The 24761-nt window shown below is 42.8% G+C and overlaps 1 protein-coding gene across 1 annotated transcript in view; it reads left to right on the top strand.

Moving 5' to 3' along the window:
• Nucleotides 1-14963: 14963 nt before the first annotated feature.
• Nucleotides 14964-24761, top strand: part of CORO2A (coronin 2A) — a 72875-nt gene continuing 63077 nt past the window's right edge. The window contains exon 1 of the mRNA XM_072154707.1: nt 14964-15357. Coding sequence (XP_072010808.1) covers nt 15343-15357 — 15 coding nt within the window. The 5' untranslated portion in view covers nt 14964-15342. The remainder of the gene's footprint in view (nt 15358-24761) is intronic.

The following is a 24761-nucleotide window of genomic DNA, read 5'->3' as shown; positions in this document are numbered from 1 at the left end:
TAATAACGTTTTTTTGTCTAAAAGTTTTTTTTTATATAAAAGTTGCAGTAAACATGCTGCAGGAATTTCCCTTTTCAAAGTTTCCTTTTCGAATTTACTAATGACCGCAAAATCTTTCACATGTTATCTGTTCGGAAGAATGATCCTTGCAGGCATTTTGTCCACAAGTGGTGCAGACACGCTCCGATTTCCTGTCCTTCTTTGCTGGACAAATGTAACATCGCTTTCTTTTTTTATCTCTTGGCTCTGGATGTTCCTGAAAATGTATACCACATCTGATCATAGCTTACAGAAAATCTGTCTTTTGGACAAGAATTGTGGAATTCCTACAGTTCCTTGAGCAACTCTTACAATATTATGTGATGGGGTGCATCCAAGAACCCAAGGAGTACTGTCCCAAAAAACATTTGTTTTGGATGTTCTGGTTGTACGTTCTGCTGGATCCATTTCTTCTTCATCATCTGAAGAATCACTCGATGATGAAGTAGGGACATTAGCTGGTAGCATGTACTCTTCATCAGACAAAGAAAGTTCACTATCTTCATCACTATCAAAAATGATTGCTTTGATTTCTTGGTCAGTCAAACCCCTGGATGTATACTGTGCCATTGTAACCTTAGAAGTCAGTAAACTATAATGAAAAAAAATGATTACAATAAGGGTTGTAGACTCTTTGTTAGTGTCTGTGAGGCCCCTCCTCTCACCTTCAGCAGGCCACCACTTTCTTTTATGTGAAGTGGAAATCTTTGGATTTTTGGAGCTCAGAGTTTCTTTTTCAAGAAACAAGAAAGCTGACTCCTTCCTCCTTCCTGTTCAGGAACTATGATGATGTCAGAGACGCATGACATCATGAGGTAGCCTCCTTCCCAAGATCACATGACCATGTAGTCAGGCACAATCCACACTCTGCGCAGCAACAGCGGAGTCATAAAGACTAAGGCTACATTCACACGACCGCATGGGGGACGTATATACAGCCCACCTCTTCCCTCCGCACGCTGCCGTTGCCCTGCTGCGGTACGGCGGGCAACGGCAGTGTGAATGCAGCCTAAGTCACAGTTTTCCCCAGCAACAGAAAAGACAAAAAAAACTTAGGATCACATGTAAACCTAGTACGGGCCTAAAAGGCCCCAGGTATGTAAATATGGGGTATTCACAAAAAAGAGTTATTATACCGAAATGCCTGTAACATAAAAATATATGAACAACTGGAAATGACTAACAACTATATAACTGAGGAATACCCAGAGTTTCAGAATTCTAACTAAAGTAATCTTGCAGTAAAAAGAAAACAATTAACAGGGCGGGCCTGCGAGGCCCCAGGTATGCATTCTAGGGTTAAAGAAATTCTTATTACAGGCAGTCCCCTGGTTATGTACAAGATAGATTCTGAAGGTTTGTTCTTAAGTTGAATTTGTATATTTTATAATTGTAGCCCCACCCACATTTTTTGGGGTCTTTGTGACAATTGGATTTTAAAAATGTTGGATTGTCATAAGAACCAGGATTAACAATAAAGCTTAATTGTAGACACCTTTGATAACTGTTATATCTCTTTATTGTAGTCTAAGGCTAAAGTACAGTAAATTACCAATATCCAGAGGTCCGTTTGTAACTAGGGGTCGTCTGTAAGTCGGGTGTTCTAAAGTAGGGCACCACCTGTATTCCAAAATATAGGAAGGTGCAACAATGTATACTATATAGACTCGAGCATATTAACGTATTTTCCCAAGAAATTAGCAAATTTTTTATCCAAAGAAGCTCTCATTGTAATAGATGCCAAGTTAAGGGAGCTGACAATGTGTATACAGGCAGTCCCTGGGTTACATACAAGATAGGGTCTGTAGGTTTGTTCTTAAGTTGAATTTGTATGTAAGTCGGAACTGTATATTTTATCATTGTAATCCCAGCCAGAACTTTTTTGGTCTCTGTGACAATTGGATTTTAAAAATGTTGGGTCGTCATAAGAATCAATATTAACACTAAAACTTCATTACAGACACATTTGATAACTGTTATAGCTGTTTATTGTAGCCTAGGACTAAAGTACAATAAATTAACAATATCCAGAGGTCCGTTTGTAACTAGGGGTCGTATGTAAGTCGAGTGATCTTAAGTAGGGGACCGCCTGTATATATTTTGGACATGTTCAAAGATTTAAGAATTGTTGGGTAAAGAGTTAATAATATTAGAAGTATTATATAATTTTGAAACATGTATATTTGGTCTACTGGAGGAAAGTAATAAAACCTATTGTTCATCCCTCCAAACGGAGGGGTAAAAGACCCAACAAAGATACACAAAACATGTAATGAAAATTAAATACTTTGTTGTAACAAAATGACACACTGGTTAAAAATGATCCTGCTCCAGAGGGGACACAAGAAAATGTTGCATGCCAAACAACAGAGCAGATCAATGCAAATGTGTTTACAAGATTTAGGTATATATAGGCACCAATGGCCATGTGCAATTGTGTAATATTTATGGGAAGCACTAAAGATAAAGTAATTATTCAGAAAAAGTTATAAGAGGTAGAACAAATTGCTTAACCATGTTTAGCCACATTAAAAATGCTCAAGCAACCAATGAACATGTCCTACAGTGATCATGTGATCGCACCGGGGGACGAGTCTCGCTGTAACGTCAGCATATCGCGAGTTGAATTGCAACCATGGTGACGCGTCGCTGCACATGTGCAATGTGGGGCCTAAACACGCAAGACAAGAATAGGTTTGTCAAGTCCGGCACCGTATCCGGACATGCGCAATAGCAAATAGACAAAAAAGCATGTATGGTTTGCGAGCTTGTGTCATAGTAGGCGGTTACAAATAGACCTAACTCTAAAATGTAATGTAAATAGGTTGCTAGGATAGTAAGTATGTAATGCCATTGCAGCAAGATAAATGCTATATTGGAGACTTATAGGACAATATGAAAAATGTGATAATCGTTAAAAGTACATGGTAGCAAATGTAACAGCAAAGAATAAATGCAATAATAATAATAATAAAAATTAAAATTATATCACATATATACACATCTTGAATATATCAAATTTCATCAAAGTTTAGTGGTGGAAAGTAATGTATTGAACAATGCTAATATTGCTATTTGCCCTTGAAAGAAAATTCTCAAATTTAAATCACTTAGTAATATTTACACAATAAAGATAATTTTTAATCCCTAACTTTACAATTTTACAACTTTACTGTTTTAGCTCCTATCACTCTCTGGGACGATCAGTATAAAATTCCAGAGTGTTGGCAGGGACTCTCTGAGCACTTCATGATCCGCCTAGTGCCGTGAGATGCTGTGTGCTGACAATGTGGTTAGATTATCACATTACAGCTTTATATACACTTTCATTTAGCTTCTGAACATTCACTAGTATCTGACCCATAGAAAAAGAGAGATGAGCCAGATCAGAGATGAAAGATCATGAGATCCGTGAGATGCATATAAAATACAATGACATTCTCAGTTCTGCTATCTCAGCCATAACATACACTGTCGTCCCTGCTGTGCTTCCCTCCCCTGGATAATGACCTTATGCTCCTGTAGCCTGAAGATTTACCCTCCTCACCCTGCCGCTTGCTGGTGGGAAGTCTCTTGTCTTCTTTAACATCTTTGTCTTCTGTCTTTGCCACCGGTGTTGTCCATGAATAAAAATTTTCTTATATGTATGGCTAGAGGCTGTAAAAATAAATATGTTATATTCACATTTCGTGCTCAGCCACAGGTTCTTGCTTTAGCAGGTACGTGGCTGTGATCAAGACAGCACCAACAGAGGGAGGCAGCAACGGAATGTACAAAGGCTGAACATGTTTGCATGTTTACAATGAGTTTGGCTGTTATGAATCAGTTTTTCTTTATATCTGGTAGCTGCGTTAACATTTTCACAGCTGCTTACAATTCCAGAAATGAATAGAAACAGTTTCAAACCAGCCATAGTAACTAAAAACAAAAATGCAACAAAATTGCACAGTGTAACCACACCCTAAAAAGTTTATTATTTTTTACAGTCACCCCCACCCATATACAAGTTCTTTCCTTGGCAACAACTTTAAATTACAAATGTGACTCGTGATATATACTTGAAATCATACAATATCGATTTTTATACATGTTCAGGTTAGAATTTATTTAATAAAATTTAATTTAGGTAGTTTCCTTCTGATGGGACTGGGAGGTAAAGCTGGAGCAATAGCACAGAATCCCTGCATATGTTGAATACTAAAAAGAGATAACCACTACAGAGTAACGCGTCAATATACTGAAACATGAAATGAATACCAATAATAGCACACAGGACCACGTTAATGAAATCACAATACAGAACACATCTTTGATGTGGTCCTGTGTACTATTATTGGTATTCATCAGAATCCCTGCATAGGTTGCATTCTCACATTACATTTTGAGGGCGCTTTCACAAGATATTGTGTTTTTTTAATGAAGTTTTTGACGCATTCCAAAGGCTTCAGCCTTGATGACATGCTAAGGTTACATTGCGTTTCTACTGCATCTGCTAAAACGCAATGAACCTCAGCATGTCATCAAAGCTGCAGCCTTTGGAATGCTTCAAAAACACATCAAAAACCCTGACGCAAAGCATCGTGTGAAAGTGCTCTCAGGGTGCATCCACACTAAGTTTTTCAGATGCAGTTTTTGAAGCCAAAAGCAGGTGTGTATGATAATGGGTTAAGACACATAATTGAAAGGTGCTACTCCTCCTACTTTTACTCCATTCCAGGTTTGGGCATCAAAAACTGCACCTGAAAAACTGAACGTGTGGACGCACCCTCAAACACAATTCAGAGGCATTTCCATGTAAACAATGCGCAACTCGTGTTGGTTGTTACCGATTGCAAGCATCCTCTTCTCAGCTGTTGAAAACGTATGCGTTAACACCGCATGTGAGTTCACCCAGACAGTTAATGCGGAATGCACAAACCTCAGACGTGGCAGAAGATATGGCATGAATGTCTGATAGCCAGTAAGCCTCCACAAGGATTTTTTCCTCTTCATAGAAAAGTGGGTTTCTGGCATAAAAAAAAAAAATTGTTTTACATACTGCAGCAATTAATCTTGTTTTATCCTTCCACTGTAAGGATACATTGGAAGAATTCCAGATCCATACAACGAAGGGCTAGGTACTGTATGCTCTTAGCCCTCATTCACACGGCCGTTGGGGGATCTATATACGTCCGACGTAGATACGTCGGATATATATACCCCATAGGCCGTCAATGGCTGCACGGTGCAGTATGGCACGGTATGGTGCAGCACACATGTACCATCATACCGTTCCCTGGAATACAGCACCGTGCCCCATTTTTCTCTATGGAGAGGAGTGGGTCTGAGCTGCGCTCATCCCCTCTTCCTCTCCCCAGCGCAGTTTGTCTGAATTTAGCCTTACAGTGGGACATTATTAAAGGACATCTACTACCAGGATGAAAGACTGTATGCAAATGAGCCTGAGGGGCTTCATTAACACCTATGGTCATACCAAAGACTGAGCCTATTTCAATTGTAATAGATGATGTGGATACTTCAGTAAGGAAGTATATGGTAGGATCAATTAGACAACCCAGGGTTGAAGTACCCTAGGGGCTTTTAAACTGCCTTCTGGGGGTCTTCCCCCACGATCGCCCCCCGAGCATATAGAGTACTCGAGCATATAGAGTAAATAATTTAATATATTTTGTATGTATTGGTGATATCTGCAGAGATTTTTAGTGCAGTATTGCAGAGTATTATCATGAACATGCAATTAGATGATTGCTTGTTCATTCCCCATGGTTGAACTAGTAAAACATTTAAAAATGTTAGTCAATACAAAATAAAGTAATAAATAAAATAAGCATCCTAACATATAAAGAGATGCAAAAAATTGCAAAAAAAGTCTAAATCTTAACACAAACCACACATATTTAGTATCACCGCGGCCATAACAACCCATAGAGTAAAAGTAAATCGTTATTAAACCCGCATGATAAACGCTGTTAAAAAACCCACCAAAAATTATGATTTTTACCTATTTCATCCCACAAAAAATGCAGTAAAAAGTGAACAAAAAACATATCTACTCCAGAAAGATACTGTTGCAAAGTACAACATGAACATGAACATCAACCAACTCCATAGCCAAAAAAGTAAAAATGTTATGCCACTTGGAAGATGTCAATGCAAAAATGATTGATCCTACATCAGGGTTTTATTTGTCAAATTTAGTAAAACGTAAGAAAAAATATTTATGTATGGTATAAAGATAACATTACTATTAGGCTATACGGTGAACATAAAAAAAAAAAAAGTTAAAAAAAACCAGTACAGAATTGATGCTTTTCTACTCCTGCCCTCAAAAAAAGTTACTAAATTTTCAACAATAGGAGATACCATCCCCAAAATTATAACACTGGATAAAGCATCTCATCCCGCAAAAAAAAAATCCTGTCAAAACAAGTAATGGCCACATGTGGGGGGGTTTCTGTACTCTGTACAGAAATTGCATAACAAATTTTAAGATGGGTTTCCTCTTTTTATCTTTTGGAAATGTAAACATTTTAGGGCTAAATGAATGTATAACTGACAAAATTTGACCATTCTAAATTTCACCTCCATTTTAATTAATTATTATGAAGATCTCAAGGGTTTAACAATCTTAATAAAAACTGCTTCTGATAGTTTGAGGGGTGCAGATTTGAAAATGGGTTGATTATATAGCAGGCTTTTGATGTTAAATATGTAAAATTTAATTCAAAACTGTATTTATCCCCAAAATAGTCAATTTCCAATACGGAAAATCGGTGTTCTATTTGTAAGCCGAGTGACATGAAAATAAATTATCCAGACCTTTCAAAAATTTAGAAAATGTAAAGTAAACATATGGGAAATGTTATTCATCAACTTATTTACATGGTAAATCTATCTGCCTGAAAACGCAATGATTTTAAATTTCGAAAATGGCACATTTTTCAAAAAATTCCTAATTTTTTCTTTTTTTTCTGTAAATAAACGCAAAACTTATCAGCCAACATTTACCACTAAAATGAAGCGCAACATGTGGGGGGAAAACATTCTCAGAATCGTTTTGATAAGTAACAGTGTTCAAAAGTTATAACCATATAAAGCGACGCAAGTCTAAATACAAAAAAATGGGACTGAGCCTTAACTCCTTCGAGCACCCTGACGTGATACTACGTCATAGGATGCGGGTCGTTCCCGCACCTTGACGTAGTATCACGTCATGGCGATCACCCGGGCTCAGAAACTGAGCCCGGGCGATCGCTGCGTGATCCCGGCGGTACGCGGTAGCTGGGATCCCGCAGTAACAGCCGAGATCGTGACTATCGCGATTCCGGCTGTTTAACCCTATAGACGCCGCGGTCATTGTGACCGCAGCGTCTATGGTGAATCGCCGCAACGATCGGCACCCTCAGTGCAAGGTACGGAGGTGCCGATCGTTGCCATGGCAACCCTGAAGCCCGATAAGGACCCCAGGGTTGCCTTTACTAGAAGCCTGTTAGGATCGTGCTGTAAGCACGATCTAACAGTGCTGATGTCAGCCTATGCAGAATGCATAGGCTGACTATGTAATATGCTGCAATACATTAGTATTGATCAAATGATCACTTGTTCATGTCCCACCCTGGGACAAAATAAAACAGTAAAAAAAAGTTAAAAAAACAAAGTGCAATTAAAAAAAAATTATTAAAAAAGAATAAAAGTCCCATGAAGTCCCATCCCATGCAATAATACAATAAAACATAAAAAAGTGAAAATCACCAAAAAAATACAACATATTGGGCATCACAACGTCCGTTATAACCCGTACAATAAAATAAAATCGTCACTGAACCCGTACGGTGAATGGCGTAAAAAAAAACACAAAAAAACTTGCAAAAATTATGAAATTTTCACATCTGACCTCATAAAAAGCGCATAAAAAGTAATCAAAAAGTAAAATTTACCCCAATACCAAGAATAAGTACAGCTTCTCCCGCAAAAAATAAGCTATGAACCAGCTCTGTAAACAAAAAAATATAAATGTTCTGCCCATTGTTACATGGCAATACAAAAACAAGCAAATTTCTCACAAAATTAGTTCTATATTCTCCAAAACAAGTTAACCATAAAAAAGCCATATAAATGGGGTATCGCCGTAATCGTGATGACCCATAGAATAAAGATAACAAATTATTTGTATGGTATGGTGAACGTCCGGCGAAATAAATGCTAAAAACCATAAACAAGAATTAATGATTTTTTTAACCACCACCATTATTATTGGCTATTGAGCCCCCCGTAAATGATGTACCTGAAAAGTGGATGTCATCCACAAAAAAAATAATTTCTCATATGTCCAAATTACAAAAAAAATAAACATTTTATAGCCTGTAAGATGTGACAATGCAGATCTGCTCTGAATGGCGCAGCTTCCCTTCTATGCCCGGCTGCGCGCCCATACAGCAGTCACCACCACATATGGAGCATCCTTATACTCGGGAGAAATTGGGTATCAAACTTTGTGGAGTTTTTTGTCATTTAATACTTTGTAACGGTTTAATTTTAGGCCAAAATTAATACATTGTCTAAAAAAATTACAGTTTGTAAATTACACCTTCATATTGTTTTAACTCATGTGAAGCATCTAAAGGGTTAACACACTTCTTAAAGTTGATTTTTTACACATTGAGGGGTGTAGTTTCTAAAATGGCGTGATATATGGGGTTTTACTGCTGTTTAGGCCTCTCAAAGTCAGTTAAAGCTGAGCATGTGCCTCTAAATAAGGGTTTTGGCGATTTTCATAAAAATGAGAAAAATTGCACCCAAAATTCTGAACCCCCTAACAACCTAGAAAAGAGAGAGGATGCATAAAAGCCTATGCCGATATAAAGCAGACATTCGGGAAATGTTAGTTATAAAGTTACTTGGGTGCTATGACTATCTGCCTGAAAAGCAGAAAATTTTGAACTTTGAAAATGAAAAATTTTCAGAAATTTTTTCCAAATTTCAATTTTTTTCATTACTAAACACAAAAGATATCATCAAAATGTTTCTATTACTTTGAAGTACAATGTGTGACGGTAAAACAGTCTCAAAATCCCCTGGATATGTTAAAGCGTCGCGAAGTTATAACCTCCTATAATGACACAGGGCAAATTTAAAAAATCAGGCCTGGTCCTAAAGGTCTAAAATGGCATAGACACGAAGGGGTTAAGCTACAAAATTGCTGTGTCCTTGAGGGGTTAATTTTAGAATTCAGAAAGGGAGTACTTTCTTTTTCCATGGTTAAATTTGTTCAAAACAAACCTACAATGATTTAAATAAATGCAAATAGAATGCCCTGAAAAAGGTAATTTGGATGCAGTTAAAGATTTGCTTTGGAATCAAAAGAGATGACTGAATTGCCCAAAGATCTAATGTTATTTTTTTGTTTGTGCACCCCATGTGGTTGAGTCCTGCTGGGATGCACTTATATGCTCTGATACACAAATAACAATTCCAGTTAAACACCCAGTGGTCAGAGCAGGGAATTGGAAGTGCTGCCTGGAAAGATTTTCAATTCATATACCATACATGTTATAGTGTTAACCTGTGAGTGAACCCAGATAATTAGGTAAAAGAATTTTTGACAAAGCCCCTTGTGTAAATTAGTTATGTATTTCTATGTGATGATATTACACTGTGCTCCCTACAGGAAACAAAAACTTGTATTTCAAAAGCTCATGTGAACCATAAATATATATTTATATAATTATATTTTACTCTTTGTGTTACAGAATCAAATTACTAAACTTATCCTATGTCAAAACTAATTGATGATGCAACCATAGTGGGTCATGAAACAAACTTGACCTGGAAAGCAGTTTTACAACATATTGGTAGTGGTTTATTAGGTCAATTTCTTTAAGCACTACGGACATCACTGAAACTAACAACCTCAGGGTAAATTCACACATGGGTTTGTTTGGATGTGTTTCTTAACACGTGCATCTGAGCACATGAGTTTTACATGTTACCGTGGCTATATACTAGGGGCAGGCCGGTTTGGCTATATACTGGGGGCTGACTGGTTGGCTATATACAGGGAAATGGCTGACTATATACTGTGGGCTTGCTAAATACTTGGGGTTGGCTATATACAGGGGCAGAGGCTTGCTATACACTGGACACTAGCTGGCTATATACTGGGGGCAGGGGGCTGGCTGACTATATACTGAGGGCTTGCTAAATACTTGGGGTTGGCTATATACTGGGGCAGGGGCTGGCTATATACTGTGCACTAGCTGGCTATATACTGGGGGGGGGGCAGGATTACAATATACTGAGGGAAGGGGGCTGGCTGGCTAGCTATATTCTAGGGGGGAGGCTGTGAATAATGCATTTCCGACCCTAAGCTTATACTCGAGTTTTTTTTGTGGTAAAATTAGGAGCCTCAACTTATACTCGAGCATATAGAGTAAATCATTTAATATATTTTGTATGTATTGGTGTTATCTGCAGAGATTTTTAATGCAGTGTATTTTGAAATTTTTTATTTAGTAAATATCATAGCCAATTTTGAGTAACGAGACTATGCCTGATCTGGTTTTTGTAATGTTACCATGCGTATGAATGGTGTGAAAGCATTTTTCTTCATCGCTGGAAGTGTGTAACGGTCACACAGACAACAGAAGGTACTTGGGAGTACCAGGGAGGAAAGTCTCTACGGGAAGAGTCCGGAGGGAGGAATCTGTGGACCAGTGGACCCTCTGGACCAACGCAGGAGATGGAGAGAGTACTAGCCGCAACCTGGGACTGGAGTCTAAGTGGCACCCTGGTCTTCACTAAAGCCCACCGCAAAGCGGGATGGTCTTGCTGCGGCAGGGTGCAACCAGATCGTTCCACTGGAGCGACTAGGCCCGCGGTGGCAGCCAGGGATGACAAGGATGCAGGACACAGTCCGAGCCTGGGATGACAGCAGGAAAGCGGCTTGTAAGGATGAGCTGGAACACAAGGTTGGCAAGCAGGCAGTAGCTGGCACAGGACCAAGGTAGGCAGGAATGGAGAGGTCCTTGGAGGAGAGTTGGTTTACTGAGCAAAACCAATATTGGAGAAAATCGCATTGTTTTTACTATCGACAACTTTTTAGGGGCATAACTTTTGTATTTTTGTGTTGACAGGTCTAGTTGAGAGTTGTTCTTTTCAGTCGTATCATATAAGGGCGCGTAACTTTTTTTGATCACTTTTTAGAACATTTTTTTGTGAGGGTATTTGATTAAAAATGGTATATTATGGGAAGTTTTTCATGTTTTTTTTTTTTACGTCATTCACTGAGCGGGTTCAATATTGTTTTAGATTTACAGTACAGATTGATACGGACGCGGTGATACCAAATATGTACGTGTTTTTGTGTTTTATATACTTTATTTGCATTTTATGTGTAACTGGGGAGATTAGGGGACTTTTATTTATTTTCTTTATTTAATTATATTACAGAATGACTTTTAAAAAAAACTTTTTAACATTTTCTACTTTCTACATCCGATCGCTTGTTCAAGCCTTTACACTGCAATACACTTGTATTGCTGTTTATAGTGTAAGTAACTGAAAATGCTGAGCACACTCAGTTACATACAGCCGGGTCCTGCCAGGAGGCGGAACCTGACGGGGGAGAGAAGCTGGCAGCCTCGGGTCAATTGCCGGAACCCGGGGCTGCGGCAGGAGGGACACGTGGGACACGCTTACACGCCGCGGTCATGCTTGATTGCGGCGTGAAAGGGGTTAAACCCGGGATCTGAGTTTTTCCGATCTCGGGTGTTAGTGCCAGGTCTGGGCTGTGACATCACAGCCCGACACCGGCACTTGCAGGACCCGATGTCCCTAAATCCATCTATGCGTCTACCGGGGGCCATGCGCTTGGGGCTGCCCGCCTACCGGGGGCCATGCGCTTGGGGCTGCCCGCCTACCGGGGGCCATGCGCTTGGGGCTGCCCGCCTACCGGGGGCCATGCGCTTGGGGCTGCCCGCCTACCGGGGGCCATGCGCTTGGGGCTGCCCGCCTACCGGGGGCCATGCGCTTGGGGCTGCCCGCCTACCGGGGGCCATGCGCTTGGGGCTGCCCGCCTACCGGGGGCCATGCGCTTGGGGCTGCCCGCCTACCGGGGGCCATGCGCTTGGGGCTGCCCGCCTACCGGGGGCCATGCGCTTGGGGCTGCCCGCCTACCGGGGGCCATGCGCTTGGGGCTGCCCGCCTACCGGGGGCCATGCGCTTGGGGCTGCCCGCCTACCGGGGGCCATGCGCTTGGGGCTGCCCGCCTACCGGGGGCCATGCGCTTGGGGCTGCCCGCCTACCGGGGGCCATGCGCTTGGGGCTGCCCGCCTACCGGGGGCCATGCGCTTGGGGCTGCCCGCCTACCGGGGGCCATGCGCTTGGGGCTGCCCGTCTACCGGGGGCCATGCGCTTGGGGCTGCCCGTCTACCGGGGGCCATGCGCTTGGGGCTGCCCGCCTACCGGGGGCCATGCGCTTGGGGCTGCCAGCCTACCGGGGGCCATGCGCTTGGGGCTGCCCGTCTACCGGGGGCCATGCGCTTGGGGCTGCCCGCCTACCGGGGGCCATGCGCTTGGGGCTGCCCGTCTACCGGGGGCCATGCGCTTGGGGCTGCCCGTCTACCGGGGGCCATGCGCTTGGGGCTGCCCGCCTACCGGGGGCCATGCGCTTGGGGCTGCCCGTCTACCGGGGGCCATGCGCTTGGGGCTGCCCGTCTACCGGGGGCCATGCGCTTGGGATTGCCCGCCTACCGGGGGCTATGCGCTTGGGATTGCCCGCCTACCGGGGGCCATGCGCTTGGGGCTGCCCGTCTACCGGGGGCCATGCGCTTGGGGCTGCCCGTCTACCGGGGGCCATGCGCTTGGGGCTGGCCGTCTACTGTGGGTAAAGTGCATATTGTATGGCTCTCTCCATAGAAGGGTGAGCGCTCCATAAGCCGGGCCACACAAGTGTGCTAACTATACCGTGCACAATGCACTCCTATGGCATCCGTATGAAAGCTGCTGTTCGTATGGCTAGCATACGGGCGCCATATATGATCATGTGAAAGGGGCCTAATAGAGATACATAGTAAGTCCTCCTCAAAATACAGTTAACACAGAAATAATAAACTTTCTGTTTTACACACAGTACATGGTCATAATGAACCTGACAATTAAAAAGTAGACTAACAAATAAGAATGCAACCTACACTTATTACCTGTGCCCTCCTCCCACTAATTTGCCCTTAATGTGACCCTAAACTAAAAAATGCCCTGCCTAACCATACCCACATAAATCAGACCCTCCCCTAATAATACCTACACAAGTAATGTGCCCACAGCCCCCATTAAGAAGTCCCCCGGAGTGCCCAGTAATGTTCCCCACAGCCCCCTGTAATGTCACCAGAGCCCTTTGTAATGTCCCCCATAGACCATATTAACAGTGCCCAGTAATGCCCAGCTTCCCTAATGTCTTCACAGCCCCTAGTGATGTCCCCACATCCCCCGATGTCTTCACAGCCCCCCAAATATCCCCCAGTAAGAAGTTCCCAGCAGCCCCCTGTAATGTCCCTCAATAAGAAGTCCACCACAGCCCCAGGAATGTCCCCCATGGCTTCCCTAATGTCTTTACAGCCCCCAGTAATGTCCACAAAGCCCCCTTTAATGTACTCACAGCCACCAATAATGTCTCTTGCAGCAGGCTGAAATGTCCCCTATAGCCACCAGTAATATCCCTTGCAAGGCCAAGATCCCTCAATGTGTCTCTCCCACACCCCCATTGTATAATTTAAAAAACAAAACAAAACAAAAACACTCATACTCACCTCTGTCTCTTCTTCGGCTTCTCGCCGTTCACTGCAGCACTGAGGAGCGGTGACATCATCACCTTGCGTCTCCTCCTCCTGGCAGCTGTAGTGAGCTGCTTGCTATCTATATCCTGAGGACACAGATAGTGATGAGAGTGGGAAAATCTGCCTGGACAGTGGGATGAGGGGACATTTGGGGCACAGGCCAAAATATCCAGGGCACGGCCCCAAATCTTTTGACCTAGTAACGCCCCTGCACATGGGACTTTGGGTGCTAATTAAGCCAGTATTCTGGTGTAGACACAGTGATACGACACAGTGATACAGCTACCCCACCCACGGAGAAGGACTTGTTCCTGCTCTCAGGGCGCGTTCACACGTTGCGTTTTGACCTGCGTTTTCATTGCGTTTGAAACGCATATACAACAGCTGAGGAGAGGTGATTTGCCTAATTACATCACTGTTAACGTTTCCGTTTACAAAACGCATCGTAAAAGCGATGTTAACGCATGTGTTAACAAAGCGTTAACACATGCGTTTTGTTAACGCATGCATTAACATTGCGTTTACAAACATAATCGGTAATGTCATTAGGCAAATTATCTCACATCAGCTGTTGTATATGCGTTTCAAACGCAATGAAAGCGCAACCAAAACGCAACGTGTGAACGCGCCCTCAATAAACATGTACATAAGAGCCATTTCAGGACCTTTGACGGTCCTCCAACGGTCCTGAAACCACAGATTGAAAACAGGCAGAAGGGACGCATCCTCCACTTTACTACCATATGAAGGAACTTGTTGGGGCTGTAATATTCATACAGCCCAGGGCCCATGGCAGTCTTAGTCCTGAGCCTCATCAAGAGAAGGAAGGGGCTGCAGAACATCCATTGGCAGGAGGCTTGGAGTGCTGTGGAGAGCAGTTACACCTGTAAGGGGTTTAGTTTCACAGCAGTTGGGAAACATGTTCATAGAATTGTGACTACATCAATGTATAGCTACATATTCCAATATATTCCTGTACTCACATGTGCCCTATTCAGAGGGAAGGGCAGCCCCATGCAGGGCAACCTGTTGTCTCCATGCCTGCCTGGCCACACCCTCCTAATAAATATGAATTTGCTTGCCCCGGGGAGGCTCCTATGACTGCATACACACAAAGGAAGGGATAACACAGCCCTCGTCCATTCACTCTCATCCCTGCCCTAAGCCCTCAGCTGCATCCCTGAGCAGCCGCACTTCATGCTCACTCCACTGCAGCCACTTGTAATGCTCCATCCTCATCCACAACCAGGGCACATGAAATAAAGCTCTCGTCATGATTTATGAATGACCGCTCCTGCAGGATCTGGAAAGGGATACTAGCAAGCAAGCACGGCGAGGGGAGGAGGAGGACGGGAGCTGATCCATAGTGTGTGCTTACAGGGTGTGCATTGGGATAGAGGGCTGGGCTTGGCTCTCCCAGCTCACTGCTGCAGCGGGCTCCAGACCAGGGACAGCACCTGAGGAAATCTGCATGACTTTTGCAAAGGTAAGCAAAGCCCCGTGCCACCTCCATACAGGACACTGGAGCAGCAGGCAGGCGCGCTTTTCTCATGGGGCAGCGTGAGTGCGGGTAACCGCTGTCTGTTATCTGCCATATGTGCACCGGTCCTGAGAGGGTGTCGTCCATGCTACAGCGCAGGTTTCTTGTGTGACACATGGGCTTGTAGTTATTCCATACACTTGTCACACATGGAGTTACTTGTTAGGCTGTCACACACCCGGTGACATCATGTAGGGCTAACATTTACCTCAGCTTTCTAGCTGGGATACTCTGCGGTGTCAGTATGGCCTGTGTTATTGTGTAAACAGCAGTGTGGGCAGAGGTTTTCCTCACATTTACTAAGGTTACATGGAAAGAAGAGATAAGATTGGCCATGCGCTAAGCCTGGTGTTAGTACACCAATGGCTTGTCCTGTACACTAATTAGGTTGTATATGGTTAAGTGCACAAGCCCCAAAAGTTATGTACATATGCTGTGTACATATGCAATACTTTATCATCAGGTCTAGAGCGGCCAATACAGTTGGTGCCAATTCGTCTCCCTATGTGCCAGGAGTGCCTCTATGGGTGCCCCCTCTGTGTGCCAGGAGTGACTCCACGAGTGGCCCCCTCTGTGTGCCAGGAGTGACTCCACGAGTGGCCCCCTCTGTGTGCCAGGAGTGACTCCACGAGTGGCCCCCTCTGTGTGCCAGGAGTGACTCCACGAGTGGCCCCCTCTGTGTGCCAGGAGTGACTCCACGAGTGGCCCCCTCTGTGTGCCAGGAGTGACTCCACGAGTGGCCCCCTCTGTGTGCCAGGAGTGACTCCACGAGTGGCCCCCTCTGTGTGCCAGGAGTGACTCCACGAGTGGCCCCCTCTGTGTGCCAGGAGTGACTCCACGAGTGCCAAGAGTCCTTTGATGATTACTGCCTAGTGTGTACAAACTGCTGTGAATTTTCTGTTTCATGCATAACATCATGTCTGACGAAGAGAACTAGTATTCTCGAAAGCTCATCAAATAAACTCCATCTCAAAAAGGTATTACCTGATTTCCCCACTTTTCTTCTTTCCCTGAGGGCGCATTCACACGTTGTCACATTTTGATGTGTTTTTGACGCATTCCAAAGGCTTCAGCTTTGATCACATGCTTAGGTTACATTGCGTTTTCACTGCATCTGAGGCTGAAGCCTTTGGAATGCGTCAAAAAATGCAACGCATCATGTGAAAGCTCCCTGAGAGCGCCTGCTATGTGCATGGTGTTTCTCCCTGTGTGCACCCCCTATGTGCTGGGAGTATGTCCCTGGGAGCACCCGCTATGTGCCAGTAGTTGCTCCCTGTGGGGTGCCCACTATTTGTCAGGAGTGTCTCGAAAGCATCCACTATGCACCAGGAGTATGTCCCTAAGAAAGGCCACTATGTGCCAGGAGCATCTCCCTGTGTGCACCTGCTATGCAGGAGTGTCTCTCTGTGTGCAGTCCCAGGAGTATGGATGGCTTACTTAAAGGGAACCTGTTACCAGTAATGTCATTTTTAGCTGGTGACAGGTTCCAATAGCCTATGTTATGCTGATTTTAAAAATGCCTTTGTCAGCATTCTTAATAATTTCAGTACTTAAGTTTATAAGTTTAGTTCACATTACCTGGTCCCCTTCCAGCAGCGTGTGTCAAGTCCCGAGGAAAGGGGACAGCTGCAGCCTGTGTCTCTTGCCTGCTCAATGCACATGACAGTAAGTGGGGAGATGGAGGGAGCTGCATGAGTTTGGAGGAGACGAGACAGACACATGCACAGATAGGCTGCAGCTGCCCCAAACTATCCACCATCAACCCCCCCACCCCTGCGAAAAACTTTACTGGCAGGGAGCCAAGTAATGTAGACTATTGGAACCTGTCACCAGCTAAAAATCACATTCCTGGTAATAGTTTTTAGCTTAAAGCAAACCTTTTGTCAGCATCGGTATAAGGAACTTTTCTCTATAAAGATTTACAGACAGTGACAGTGCATTGGCTCATATCAAGTTTACGACTGTGCATGTGCTCTTTGTTTCTCATATAATGCCTCTAGCATGTTTGTTCATGGGCCTTATAAACGTGTGCAGGATACAAATGTACAACTAGGTGTACTTTGACAGCACGAAGGAAGTTTACATACAATGTCCACAGAAAACATAGGATGAGAACTGTATGAGAACAGTTTTCTGCAAATTGTAATTCTGAGTGACTGCATTTCATATCCTGTGCCGGTTACTGGAAGGCTGAAACTGTAGAAAAACCGCATTTGCGCCAATTTCCTGTGGACACCGTTTTTACAGTTTTCACTGTATGCTCCAAATGTATTCCTTGGGTCTGTCTGATCACAGGAATACCAAATTTACGTATTTTTAAAAAAAATGTTTTAATAGAATTAAAAAAAAAAATTAACCATTTTGTATGACCTTTTGATCACGTATTATTAAAATTTGTATGTGTTGCAAAATGGGGAAAAAAGTGTTTCAGACTTTGGGGTGCTATGGGCAGCTATAGGGTTCACCACAGGGAATAACAGTTTTTATATTTTGATAGATTGGGATTTTTGGGATGCGGCGATACCTAACATGTTTGTTTGTTTTATTTTTATATCAGTTCGAGGGAATGGGTACGATTTTAATATTTAGGATTTTTAAAAATTTCGTTTTACTAGTTTTAAAACCCTTGGGGGGGGGGGGTCTGATCTTTCTTACCATACAGTCATGGCCATAAGTTTTGAGAATGGCACAAATATTATATTTTCACATGATCTGTTGCCCTCTGGTTTTTATGTGTGTTTGTCAGATGTTTTTTTTATCACATACAGAAATACAAGTGCAATCATATTATCATAGTATCATAGTAGTATCATAGTATATAAGGCTGGAAGGAGACGCAAGTCCATCAAGTCCAACCTTCAAGAATTAAATAAATGTTTTATCCCCATAACCCGTGATATTTTTTCTCTCCAGAAAGTCATCCAGGCCTCTCTTGAACATGTACATAGAGTCCGCCATAACAACCTCCTGCGGCAGAGAGTTCCATAGTCTCACTGCTCTTACAGTAAAGAACCTTTGTCTATGTTGACGGTAGAATCGCCTCTCCTCTAGGCGTAGAGGATGCCCCCTTGTCCTGGTCACAGGCCTAGGTATAAAAAGATCTTTGGAGAGATCCTTGTACTGTCCGTTCAGGTATTTGTACATTGTAATGAGGTCTCCCCTCAGTCGTCTTTTTTCTACACTGAATAATCCCAAATTTTGTAATCTGTCATTGTATTCTAGTCCCCCCATTCCCCTAATAATCCTGGTTGCTCTCCTCTGCACCCGTTCCAGCTCTATTATATCCTTTTTATACACTGGTGCCCAAAACTGTACACAATATTCCATGTGTGGTCTGACCAGGGATTTGTATAAGGGCAGAACTATGTCTTTATCATGAGAATCTATTCCTTTCTTGATACATCCCATTATTTTATTTGCTTTAGCAGCAGCCACCTGGCTCTGGTCACTAAAATTAAGTTTACCATCCACCAATACGCCCAAGTCCTTTTCAGCTTCAGTTTTACTAAGTAATTGACCGTTTAGAACATAATTATACTTTTTGTTTCCATGGCCCAAGTGCATAACTTTACATTTATCTACATTAAACCTCATCAACCATTTCTCTGCCCATCCCTCAAGCTTCCACAAATCCCTCTGTAATGCTAAACTATCGACCTCAGTATTTATTACTTTACACAGCTTAGTATCATCTGCAAATATTGAAACTTGACTGTGTAAACCCACTACAAGGTCATTAATAAAAATATTAAAAAGAAGTGGCCCCAATACTGACCCCTGTGGCACTCCACTGGTAACATCAACCCAATCTGAGAATGTGCCATTAATGACCACCCTCTGTTTTCTATCACTAAGCCAATTACTTACCCAGATACACAGATTTTCTCCTATTCCCAGCAGTCTCATTTTATATACCAACCTTTTATGTGGCACGGTGTCAAATGCCTTTGAGAAGTCCAGATATACAACATCCACAGCGTCCCCCAGATCCAGTCTTGAACTTACCTCCTCGTAGAAACCAATCAGATTAGTCTGACATGACCGATCTCTCATAAACCCATGCTGACGCTGGGTTATAAGGTTGTGCACAGTGAGATACTCCAGGATAGCATCTCTAATAAACCCCTCAAATATTTTCCCCACCACAGCAGTTAGACTTACGGGTCTGTAGTTTCCAGGATCGCTATTTGATCGCTATTATGAGTAACAAAAGATTTTATTGCCAGTTAGAATAAGTTAATGCAGCAAGTCAATATTTGCAGTGTTGGCCCTTCTTCTTCAGGACCTCTGCAATTCTCCCTGGCAGCTCTCAATCAATTTCTGGACCAAATCCTGACTGATAGCAGTCCATTCTCGCACAATCAATGCTTGCATTTTGTCACAATTTGTTGGTTTTTGTTTGTCCACCCGTCTCTTGATGATTGACCACAAGTTCTCAATGGGATTAAGATCTGGGGAGTTTCCAGGCCATGGACCCAAAATCTCTATGTTTTGTTCCCTGAGCCATTTAGTTATCACCTTTGCTTTATGGCAAGGTGCTCCATCATGCTGGAAAAGGCATTGTTGATCACCAAACTGCTCTTAGTCGGTTGGGAGAAGTTGCTCTTGAAGGGCATTCTGATACCATTCTTTATTCATCGATGTGTATTTAGGCAAGACTGTGAGAGAGCCGATTCCCTTGGCTGAGAAGCAACCCCACACATGAATGGTTGCAGGATGCTTTACAGTTGGCACGAGACAACACTGGTGGTATCACTCAGCTGTTTTCCAGATGTTCCAAACAAACGGAAAGGGGCTTGATCAAAGAACTCACACCTGCCTGCTGCCATTCCTGAGCAAGCATTGCACTGCTGGTAGCCTGATCTCGAAGCTGAAAAACTTTCCTGGCGCTTTCTGGTCCTTCTTGGGCGCCCTGGAGCCTATTTGGCAACAATGGAACCTCTCTCCTTGAATTCCTTGATGATGCAAAAGATTGTTGATGGAGGTGCAATCTTTCTAGCTGTGATACTCTTCCCTGTTAGACCAGTTTTGTGCAGTGATGACTGCATGTGTTTCTTTAGAGATAACCATGGTTAACAGAAGAGAAACAATGATGCCAAGCACCAGCCTCCTTTTAACCGGTTAAGGACCGGGCACTTTCCCGTTTTGTCATGTCCATTTTTCACTCCCCACCTTCAAAAATCTATAATTATTTTATTTTTACACGTAAAGAGCTGTGTGAAGGCTTGTTTTCTGCGTAACAAATTGCACTTCATAGTGATGGTATTAAATATTCCATGCCATCTACTCGGAAGTGGGAAAAAAATTCCAAATGCCGTGAAAATGGTGAAAAAACACATTTGCGCCATTTTCTTGTGGGCTTGGATATTACGTCTTTCACTGAGCGCCCCAAATGACATGTCTACTTTATTCTTTGGGTCGGTACGATTAAGGGGATACCAAATTTGTTTAGGTTTTATAATGTTTTCATACATTTACAAAAATTAAAACCTCCTGTCCAAAAATTATTTTTTTGATTTTGCCAACTTCTGGCGCTAATAACTTTTTTATACTTTGGTGTACGGAGCTGTGGGTGGTGTCATTTTTTGTGAAATTTGATAATATTTTCAATGATATCATTTTTAGGACTGTACGACCTTTTGATCACTTTTTATAGATTTTTTAAATATTTTTCAAAATGGCAAAAAAGTGCCATTTTCGACTTTGGACGCTATTTTGCGTTACGGGGTTAAAACGCATTGAAAAACCGTTATCATATTTTGATAGATCGGGCATTTTCGGACGCGTCGTTACCTAATGTGTTTATGATTTTTACTGTTTATTTACATTTATGTCAGTTCTAGGGAAAGGGGGGTGATTTGAAATTTTAGGGTTTTTTATTATAATTTTTAACTTTTTATTTTTCTTTTTTCCTATTTTTCAGACTCCCTAGGGTACTTTAACCCTAGGTTGTCTGATCGATCCTATCATATACTGCCATACTACAGTATGGCAGTATATGGGGATTTTCTTCCTCATTCATTACAATGGGCTATCAGCACATTGTAATGAAGGGGTTAAAACGAAATAGCCTCTTCGGAAGACCCGAGGCTACCATGGAGACGGATCGCCGATCCCCGATAACGTCACGGGGAGCGGCGATCCCAGGTAAGATGGCGGCGCCCATGCGCCGCTATCTTTTTGAGGCTGCCGGCAGCTTTGCCGCCAGCCATCGCTGTGATAACACCGATCGCGGGTGTTACCAGTAAGCCAGTAAGCAATATGCAGCAAAGACTTACCGGCTATGGAGAGGGCCCAGCCCGTGAGCCCTCTCCATGCAGCGTGACCCGACCGCCGCCGTGAATACACGGCAGGCAGTTGCGAACTGGTTAAAGTGTCCAGTGGTGTGATTCTTACTTAATCATGACAGATTGATCTCCAGCCCTGTCCTCATCAACACCCAGACCTGTGTTAATAGAGCAATCACTGAAACCATGTTAGCGGCTCCTTTTAAGGCAGGCCTGCAATGAAGTTATAATGTGTTTTGGGGGAAAAAGTTCATTTTCTAGGCAAATATTGACTTTGCAATTAATTGCTGTTAAGCTGATCACTCTTGATAACACTCTGGAGTATATGCAAATTGTCATTATAAAACCTGATGCGGTAGACTTTGTAAAAATTAACATGTGTATCATTCTCAAAACTTATGGCCATGAATGTAAATTGCAATACAACAGAATTTGGATAAAATCGAAACTCAAGGCTGTCATGGGAATGGATCGTCGCTCCCTGACATCACAGAGAGCTACAATGGTTTCAAGATGGTGGCGCCCACTTGCTTCCGGCAGGTAAATGGTTAACACCCACCATTTACCGGCCCGTGAACCTCCTGCATACATTCTTAATAACATTATGACGTATAATGACGCAATTTAATTGGGCAAATCTCCTCTTCTCAGCTGTTTTTCCATACAGTGTTTGTTTTTTGTTTTTTAGAACAATTGTAGTTTTTAATGATATTATTTTGGAGTTTATCTTTTTTGTACTTTTTTACTTATTTTTCTGTCTTTTACCATGGGGACAAAATTCTATGCTACACATTGTGGTTGTAGCAATACCTCGCAAATTTTATATTTTTCATTACAGTTTTTATAGATCCAACATGTGGGACTTTAATTAATCTGACTCTCACCTGTTAGACCCTTCCTCTAGCAAGACGACATACCGCAATTGCAATGTGGGGGTGCCTGGCGGTTTGGATCTCCCAGCTCTGAGCCCTCTGCTGCCATAGTACTACAGAGTGTGGGGCACAGGGTAGGAGAGGATCCTGGCGTGAATTACACTCTGCCATTTCACATCCTAATAAACTTTTGGCTTACTAATTATGACATTTAAAGGCAGATTGAAGGAGCCAAGCGCTTAATAAACCACACATGTCTTATAGCTTTAAAGGGGAGTTCCCACGAAGACAAGTTTCTTGTACTCAGGATAACAAAATAACACATTTTTTAATTCACTGTTATTAATCAAAGTGCAACCTGTCTCTATCAGTCCTGCTGTGCACAATTTCAGTTGCCCCTAGACACGACCGAGTAACTACTGACTTGGGGTCAGACCGCCATCTTGGATGAGATCATACAGATGAAATTAATGTGTCCCTCTGCTTTGTGTCTGTAGCCACACCCCCTGCACGGAGCTCAGAGACACTCATTGATTACTTCCTGCCAGGAGATCGTGAGGGATAGATAGAGACTGCAAACTACAAGGAGATAAGTGATCCGGGGTAAGGGGGGATGCAGGCACATATCTGTGAGATGTAGCAGATCTCACAGTGTAAGGCTACATTCACACTAACGTATGGGGGACGTATATACGGCCGATATACGTCCTCCATAGACAGCAATGGGCGCACGGCACCCTACAGGAGCGGTACGGTGCCGCACGCGTGCGGCACCGTACCGTTCCGCACCCGGGAAAAAGATAGGACCTGTTCCTATCTTTTCCCGTAATACGGCGCCGTGCACCATAGGTTGCTATGGAGAGGGGCGGGGGTGAGCTGTGCTCACCTCCTCCTCCTCTCCCCGTGCACTGCCGTTGCTCGGTACGGTACGGGCGGGCGGGCGATCAACGCCAGTGTGAATATAGCCTAACAGTGTAAAAGTCTGTCATCCTCTGTGTAATCTCATGCATCTCTGATCTGTCTCATCCCTCGAAGTGTCAGTGTGTTAGTACAATGTAAGAAGCCAGATAAAAGTGTATTTACACATGTTTCTTGATAATCTTACCACATTGTCACCCCTCAGAACTAGATGGATAATACAGTAATGTGCTTAGTGAGCCTCTGCCCACACCCTGGAATTTTGCACTGAGCAGCATAGGTAGTGATAGGAGCTAAAACAGCAATAAAACTGAGTAAAATAGTAAAGTTAAGGGTTAAAATGATCTTTATTGTGTTAACATCACTAGGGGATTGAGATTTGAGAATTTTCTTTCATGGGAAAACCCCTTTAAGACATACATCAACTTTGAGAAACCAAATTGCAAAGTTGTAAATTAGTTACATTGTTATTTATATACAACACATTCCTATTACCATAAATTATGTCTTTGTATTACTCTATCTGTGTGCGTATTTCTTTAGGAGGATTCTTGACTTCCTGCCTCTATAAATAAACTAGAACAGTTCCCTTCTTCAAACTTGTTTTTGAAATGGATTATACAGATTACATTCTAAAGACAATCTTATCAAGATCTACAGTCATCAAACAATCGCTTTAGTATGACAACACCCTGTACACACAGGTTTATGTGTTTGCAGTGTCCTGTGACTCTGGATGGAATTATTGATCAGTATAGCTTGCATTTCTTCACTGCAGTGCTGTCACAGATTTATTATTATGCTGTGGTAATTGTATTGCACAAGGCCTCTTAGACACACAACCGTCGTTGATGCATTAAAACTGCTTTCTAGTATTTATTTACTCCTAACACGTTAAAGTCATGGACACATGGGATGGAATTTCAGCCATGGAGACTATTCTGTCCAGAGAAAATGTATACCACGTAATAGCGTGTACTCTTAGAACACTTGAACCTATGCATCAACCATGCCTGTCCACCTTTCTCAGGCGCTTTTCTATTCTCAGGCAGCGTTCATAAGTTACATTTCTATTGCGTTTTAAAATGCAATGGAGAGGGGCTTGGCCCAATCACACAAGTGTTTCCACTGAAACTCATGCAATTCGTAACCAGCACCAGGTGTTTTGTATTGTTTACATTCAAAACGTGGTGCTTGTTCCCAATCAAATATGTTTTGGGGGAAACACATATGACTGCATTCACACGTGGCGTTTACCTTGTGTTTTGAAACC

The sequence above is a fragment of the Engystomops pustulosus genome, chromosome 1 (assembly GCF_040894005.1).
Source record: "Engystomops pustulosus chromosome 1, aEngPut4.maternal, whole genome shotgun sequence".
Classification (NCBI taxonomy): Eukaryota; Metazoa; Chordata; class Amphibia; order Anura; family Leptodactylidae; genus Engystomops; species Engystomops pustulosus.
Note: the sequence above shows the minus strand (reverse complement) of the source record. Positions and strands in the feature narration are given on the sequence as shown.